This window comes from Genypterus blacodes, unplaced genomic scaffold (genome assembly GCF_046128005.1).
Source record: "Genypterus blacodes isolate CSIRO-AG114 ecotype Tasmania unplaced genomic scaffold, CSIRO-AGI_Gbla_v1 ptg000585l_1, whole genome shotgun sequence".
NCBI lineage: Eukaryota > Metazoa > Chordata > Actinopteri > Ophidiiformes > Ophidiidae > Genypterus > Genypterus blacodes.
Genome location: NW_027467315.1, coordinates 17,501 through 25,840, shown reverse-complemented (window position 1 = coordinate 25,840; position 8,340 = coordinate 17,501). Strand labels below are relative to the sequence as shown.

Sequence of the window (8,340 nt, the reverse complement as noted above, 5' to 3'; positions counted from 1 at the left end):
CCAAGGTGCCGAGCGTCTGTGTGCTGAATGTAATCTGCTGTGTTAGTTAGCAGAGTATCGCCTGTGCTGACCTGACACCACTTTTGCGTAGTGAAGTAAACACAGATTTCTTGAATGAATGCGTGCGATTATGAGATGGAGGTCGTTTCAGGTGCTGCAGATGGTTGCATGTGAGCACATGTTGGGACTTTACTAGCTTTATAAATTCACCAGCATGTCCTCGGGTTGTTTTTCTGCATCCTGCCTCCTTTGAGTCGTTCAATTTGAGTCTTAGAGGATTCAGATTCTGATCTTCAATGCCTTAATGTGCAAATGACACAATGACTCACACTTCCCTCACTTGTCGCAACACTGTTGTGCACACAGGGTGAAAACGATTGCTTTGTACTTACATATACCAATTGTATGCGAGCATCTAAAGACAACTCATGTATAAAAAATCTATCAGCTGTATATTTTTAACCTCACAAACCACAAAGGAGGAAACAAAAGCTCAGAATACACGTTTAATTTCCACATACTTGCTCGCTACTCCCAAGAGTTTTATGTTTCACCTCCTAAGTGTACATATGTATTTAAATGTTTGTGGGTTTTGTGGGGTGTTTAAGTATATATGTGTGGCATGGTATGTGTGTGTGTGTATGTGAGAGAGAGAGAGAGAGGGAGAGAGAGAGGGAGGGAGAGAGAGAGAGTAAATATAACCCCCCAGCTGTTGGTGCTGTACAGATGCTGTGTCAGAGGGAGGATTAGAGCTAAACATAGGAGGAGACGAGGGGGAACATGTGACGGGAGGACGAGGTGAAAGCCAGGAGCTGAAGAAGTCTGGGGGCGCCCGCTCCCTATTCTGCCTCTCATGCGAAACATACGGTTAACACGGCTGCTGGTGCAACACGTGTGACATGCAGTATTAATGCGTCCTAATGTCCCCCAGTAGCAGGACCGGCGTCCACATGTGGCACACAGCTGTTTATTACACACCGCTAGTCAAAGCAGCTGGGTTGGCAGATAGACTAGGGAAGTTGGGCTATCACACAAAGTTCAATCAGATACCCAAAGGTGCACATCTGGCCCGATTTCCATGAGAGGTTTCCATGACAACACATTATTTCTCTACTTCATAATCTTCTCTGTTCTTTGTTGTTCATAGTTGTGGAGAAGACTTTCACCTGTAGCCCACCTGCGGAGAGGAGCCACAGACAGACGAGCCAATCAGGCGAGGGATTCGGCTGCGGCGTTCCTCGATTCTGCTGTGACGAAGAAATCAATCCTGTCCGCCACCTTTCAAGGATGTTCCATGGTAAATGAAACGAAGCGAAGGCGCTGGACGTGTTCACCGAGGCTCTGCACTCCACGTGAACGTCGGTCGTGCCCGTGGCCTCTAAAAGTGAGAAGTGATCAAACCCAGACAGAACCAGACAGAATGGCTGACATATTACTGATTATCAGAGGGTGGTACTCCTGTAAAGGCTTTAAAGAGGCGCTCACTATCTTTACGTGCACTTTTAAAATTCGATGACGCTGGGAATGAGACTTTAAATGGTCTTTTGCAAATGTCATTTATATAACTAAGTGCAAGTGAAATTGGCACGAATGAAAGAAATGTCACTCTGAGTAACAGAGTGAGATTACGCAATAGTAACTTGATGCATGTTCTTGCTGTAAATATTCTTATATTTAAAGAAACCAAATCCCTGTGGCTGCTTGTTGCATGAGTTCCTGCGCTTAGCTAAACATGTAGAATATACATTTTCTCCTCGCACAGGGAATTAAATTGCCAGAGGGGAGCAAAGCGTATATATATATATTTGGATGAAAACGGCAGATTATAACTCTTAACGTCCAGGCTGAGAAATGGAATGTTAAGCATCAGTGATCAGTGATGAAATTGAGTCGGTGAAATTCCAGCGGGATCCCTTCCAAACATGAGCTGCAGCGGGTTTGGTGAAGGGTGTAACTAGGAATTTTCGGGCCTTGTGTACAAAATGGGGACCTGAAAACAGATGTGAGCTTTTCCAAACGTGAAGACAAAAAATCGAGAGCGTGTGCTCGTTAAAAAATAATTCTAAATTTGCTAAGCATGAGCTGCAACGTGACACCAGTGACTCAGTTGAGCTTCCCGCCCTCTACGGCTCTGTTATGATCCCAACATGCTTCTTATTCGTTCATTAGTATGATACACACACACACACACGTACACGTTGTCAGCCTTGTGCTCAATATGAGGGCTTGGATGAAGCGTTGCACGTGGACAGGTTGCTTTCGGGGCCATAAGGCAGAGTAGGTGGGGTGGGGGGCGGCTTTCTTCACCTCACGGCTGCTCCTCATCTCAGATACTGAATGGGCACAGGGAGCAGTGACTGCGCTTACGGAAGGAGCCAGAAATCTATTTGCGTATATGTCACGGTCATGATCTTGTATATTTGTCTTATTGTAATAAGGATTGCTTGCGTCAAACCTCTAGTTCATACTGGAAACGTGAATAGCTTCAGATCAGTGATTAAGTCTCTCGCTGTGCAGGAGTGTGTTAGGGTTAATAATTATAGGAAGGGAGTTACTCACCAACATAATAAAAAGTGTGTTTGTGAGTGTTGTCCATTGTGTTCCTTTGGTTATATCCGTTGTAAACAGCTTAATATTCACACGCCTGCCTGTGCATAACATCAGAACAATCACACAGAGCACAAACGTTCTACCGTCTGACTCATGTTGATGGATGAAAGAGGAGGAGCGGTGGTGAATGTGAGCGCCTTTAGGCCTCTCATCTCTCTGCAGCCATAATAAAGCTTCTCTGTACGCAACACAACATCATATAACAGGGACAGGAGCATTATAATCACACTCACTCCACTTATATGATGGCCACTCTTCATTTAATGAGTTTTGTTGTGTAGATGAGGGACGGCGGGCTGGAGGTTTAAGGGAGCAGGACCTCTGTTCGCTGAAGCTGTGACTCAACAGCAGCACCAAGTGGTCATCTTTGGTTACTGCACTGTAGAATTTTATGTTTTTCCCCATTTATTTCACCAAATTAATGCTATAATTGCTGTAAACTGTGGTCACATTTTTTTTCAACGTGACAGACTAATGGCCTGAGATGAATAAGGCGGAGGTGTTGTTTTTTTGCTCTTTGGATCTAGAAAACTAAGAGCCTGGTGTTTGCTTACATGAGTCAGTCAGTGTGATTCATGCACACCAGACTCCGATTTCCAGGATACGAGAAGAGCATATTTAGTTTTTTTTTGTATCTTCATCCATCAGGTTCAATTATCTGATGGTGCTCACAGTCTGAGTCAGTGCTGGATCTTCTTCCTCTACAGACTGATGACGAGTCTGCTTAGAAGCATTTAGGCAGAATTGATAACTCATTATGAGATCAGCAGAAGGATTGGGTTTACAGTGATGCTTACTGGTTTTATAGAGCTGTTTCAGTTCCAGGTTTCTAACACTGCTCACATGTTGTTAAATGACTGAATAACCTCCTGGTATGTGGCTGATTGGTCACATTTCATCAGGACCACCAAATGACCTCTGTGTGTCATTGGAGAGCAGCCACACTGATATGACAAGAACCTGTTGCATTAGACTGCAAACAGGTCCTCTGCAGAGGGTTAATCCACCCATTAGACAGCCCAAACACACACACACACACACACAGTGGCCTGTCTCATTGTCATTCAAATGTTGGGCAGGTGATTGAAGCGCTTATCCTCCCTAATCGGACCATGTAAAGGTATTACAGCGGAGGGAGAGAGATGCCACACTAACTTTGATATGGAAAATCCCGTGTGTGAGCTCCCAGACAACATTATCTCCAGAGAGCTGAATGGAGCAGGTAGACGCGTCCCTGGAACGTCTCCATCTGTCGTCCCGGATTAACTCCCGGCTTATTTTCCTTTATTCAGAGCCTCAAAGACACAGAGGACACGAGGGGATTAGGAGGGAGACAAATAAAGAGCCAAACACGCATGTTGTTAAAAGTAAGATTTGTAAGCTTATTATTTTGTTATCATGATCATTGTTATAACCTCTGTTACGGTTTGTTCAGTTTACAGTTTATTTTCAAGTTCATTTAAAGTCATTCCAGTCGAAGGTAAACATGATTGTAATTGTTGTTTCCAACACTATTAAATGCTTTTGTTTTTGCCAGACAACAAACGGTCACAATCGCTCGCTGATACACACATGGAAAGAGCAGAAACAAACACTTGATGCTCAGTCGCTTACACACACACACATACTGTCGCACACACACACACTGTACACGCCATCACCTGGAAACACAGACACACGCGTGAAATCTCCTGCACACACGCAGCCATGGAGTGTTTGACAAAAATGAGCCCTGAATCTCTCCCTCTCTCTCACACACACACACACACACATTCAGATGGGCACACAAACAGACACACACTTTCTTGCGCTCGTGTCTAAGTTAAGTGCAACTTCTGGAGGAGTGATCGACCTCCTCGCTCAGCTCTTCTTCTCTCCCACTCCACACGTGAACCCAACCTCCGACCTCACCCCGCCCACCCTGGAGCCATACACACACCTGGGTGTCTCCTAAACGAGGCTGTCTCCATTGTATATCTCTGTTAAGTGTGTGAGGACACGAGGGCCGTCCACAGCTAAAGCAACAACAAGCTGAAGTCGACTACATATTTAACCCTCGCATTTCAGGGCAGAAAAACAGCATCAATCACATTCTTAGAGGCTGAACTTTGACCTAAAGTAACAGGAAAAGCACAATAATGGGAGGACTTCAAAATTGGACATTTTTGTACAGCTTGCACCACATTGACGCTGTTCCACATTTATTGGAATGCATAATTGGAAGATAATCGGTGAGGTCACTGCTGATGTTTTGATGTAAGGGCAGCCCATGTGTCCATATGGCTCCGCCCACCCGCGCTCCAACTGTTAACGCCCCCTCAGGATAACAAATATACACCACCGCAAACTCAACAAAACAACAATAACAAAAATAATCATAGGAATAACAACCACAATGGAACTGAACTTCAAGTTTGTAAAAAAAAAAAAACCTAAACGCTTACATCACATTTCACCTCAGCACATTTCAGGACATATTGGAATTCCGTACTTTTGTCCGTTACATCATAAACACGTGTGCTCGGGAGCAAGTGCTACGTCTCATGTGCCCGGCTCTCCGTGAGCTCCCCGCGACCTGATTGGCCGAGGGTCGCAGTGGCAGTCCTTCACCCTCACCATTACTGAATTATTACGATCATCATCTTCTTCACGGTCTTTATCAGCCGTTGCCCTACGAGAGTCCATTGTTGGCAGGATAGGGTAACCATGGTGAATAAGGTGCTGGTTGCTATGGAGACGCTATTCTGAAGCAACCCACTGGCGCCATTGTGGGACTTTTAAATTTCCGCACCTCCCCACCAAAGCACTTAGTTTGTTTGTGTGACTTGTTGCTTTAGTTTGTGTTTTGATTGTTTGTTTTTTTTGTTGGTTTTATATTTAACATTTTCATACTTTAAAGATGTACAGTATGTGGATGTACTTTCAGCCTGTTAGTACCATTCAGAGATACACAAGACGTGAAGTATGCGTTCTCACACACACACACGCACAGAAACAGGAAACCCTTCACATGTGGCATCTGACAGACGAGTTTACAGTGAATGAGACGTTGTTTGACAATCATCTTGGACTAGCAGAGAGGTTCTTGTCGCTCCTGTAAATGTCAGCTGGCTGTCCATCCTTCCTCTTCCTCCTCCTCCTCCCCTGCTCCTCTTCCTGTCATCCATCCTTGCCAGGCAGCTGAAGGGGAGGGCAGTATTGCTGTTTGTATCCGTGTGCTTCGTTAACCTCGGAGATGACAGAAGAGGACTAACCAAGTACGAAAAAGACAGGACGGGAAAAAGGAACAAACCATCGCGCCTGCACGCATGCACGCACACACGTACACACACACACACACCCCTCTCCCTTTTTCTGCAACAGGTCCGCTGAAGTGACATGCTCAATATGTTCGTCCAGAGTGTGAATGTGTGTGTATGAACTATCAGCTACTTGGACTAGTCTACACGGGACAGCACTGTCCCAGCTCATATGGAGGATAGTGGGGAGGGGCGGGGGCGGGGACCAGCTCTGTGTCCTCTGTGTCCTCCGGGGACAGAGGCCCCGGCTACAAAACTCCAACTCCACACGACAACGACGACGACAAAAACACCAACAAAAAAAGGCAATTTCTGTTCAGTTTCTCTGAAATCAACTGGGTTCAGTTTGGTTTGAGTTCAAGTTTGCGTCTCTTTACGTAGAACGACAGCAGCCCTAAGAAGCATCTCAGCCAATCACATCCAGGGGAAATATGCTTCAAATGGTTGCATTTGGGTGCGACAGGATGCTTTGCTTCTGTTGTTTTATTAGGATTTCAGCTCCGCCTCCTGCTGTTTAAATGCTTTGTGATTTGTCCTATTGAAACACACACACACACACATACACACACACACACACACACACACACACACACACACACACACACACACACACACACACACAGCTTCTTCTTCTTCTCCCAGGCTAACTGAAATGCAATATATGGTTCAGTCTGTGTCACTGACTACCCAAAAGCCTTTAACTATACTCCCTGACACACACACACATACACACACACAATGAAATGCTTGAAAACTCTCATTTCCACATCTTCCTCCTCTTGGCCTCTATTCTTGTTTGTGGCATCTTAATGTAGTCCTCTCCTCTCCTCCCCCCTTGTCTCCTCTCCTTCTCCCACCCGAACCCCCCCTCGACACTGTGCACCCTCCCAAGGCTAGTTGGCATGGTGACGCTGAAGGGATGGCCGTTGCTAGGAGATGAAGAGGGCGACCAGGAGGAGCATCGTCACGGTGAGGAGAAGGCGATCCCTGGACGGGCTGCTTCCGCTCACACTCTTCTCCAGCTTGGGAACGTAAGTGTTCATCTCATCTGTGTTTGTGCGCGAGAGAGAGAGAGGGAGAGAGAGAGAGAGAGAGAGAGAGAGAGAGAGAGATCTTAATAAGTCCCCTCAATAGTTCACAAATTTACGATAATTTGAAAGATTTATGAAAGTTACATTTTGCTTCTGGTGGCATCACTTTCGCTAAAGTTGTTGATAACACATGCACGCACACATGCACACATGCAGTCACACTTCTAGTGAAACATGATTAGTCGACTCTGACGAAAACACCACAGTGCGATCGTGGCAGACTGCAGCTGCTGTCTGAGAGCTCTTATTGTTTTAACAGACACATTCTCAGTCTTTCTCTCTCTCTCACACACACACACACACACGCACACACACTCGCATACCTGCTCTCTCACACACAGACACACACCTGGCGAAATGCTATAAATAGCCTGCAGCCTTTTGTGGAGGCTTACGCACGCTGTCTGGTCTATGCAGTTCGCACAAAAACAATACACACACACACGCGTGAGGACAGACGCGCCCCTCTGTGGTCACTTGAGTAATGGCGCTCGAGACGTACGCCAGACATGAGAGTGATTTTCTGTCTGAGGCCTCATGCTGACTGGGAGCCATTGTGTTTCCTTCCCAGCTGGCAGAGTACTTCCAGCTGCTCTGTGGGTCAGTTAGGACTGACACACACCTGGATGTGGAGGCGGGGCTGCTCTGGTTTGCTCTGGCCGCTCTAATGAGGTCCAGGCAGGAGTGGAGTAGAGCTTGGGTTAAACACTTTGCAGAGGGGGGAGGGGGGGGCAGAACATGGCGTTTCTGACAGCCGGGGGAACGCGGTTCAGAAGACGCAAACAGCACACTTTGAAGAATCTCGCATAACCGGTTCTTACGTGTTGCTCTAATTGGCTCATCACACACACACACGCGCATAGAAACACACAGAGCTTCTGACATAAGCATGCGATTCACCGATATCTGTGTGAAGTGTGCAGAGGGCATGTGACCTGCTGACATCAACACCACTAGGTCACAGAAGAGGGTGTGTGTGTTTGTTTGTGTGTATTTTGAGGCAGATATGTCAGCCAAATAATTAGGCAGCTCACACACCTCGAGGCGTGAATCTGAACACCGTGTTTATGTGTTTATTTCAACGTGTGATGCGTGTGTGTGTGTCTGAGCGAACAGGTGTATGTAGCTGTCAATCATCTGTGGTCTATAGAACTCTAAACAAACAACCATACTCATCATATACTTAATGTAAACAATTCTACTGATTATATTATCATTTTGCGGTTCATAATTAAGTCCACACAAATTTCAAATATTATACTATATTTTTGCACATACATTTTTTTTAACTTCCCATTTCCCAGTAATAATTTAATGCAACGTAATTTATATCTCCAAAA

The 8,340-nt window shown here is 45.6% G+C and overlaps 1 protein-coding gene across 1 annotated transcript in view; it reads right to left on the bottom strand.

Moving 5' to 3' along the window:
* Nucleotides 1-6,814: 6,814 nt before the first annotated feature.
* efna3b (ephrin-A3b) overlaps nucleotides 6,815-8,340 on the bottom strand; it is a gene marked incomplete at its 5' end in the record, with an annotated part of 6,555 nt that continues 5,029 nt past the window's right edge. The window contains one exon of the mRNA XM_076140350.1: nucleotides 6,815-6,957. Within this exon, the coding sequence (XP_075996465.1) occupies nucleotides 6,839-6,957 (119 nt within the window). The remainder of the gene's footprint in view (nucleotides 6,958-8,340) is intronic.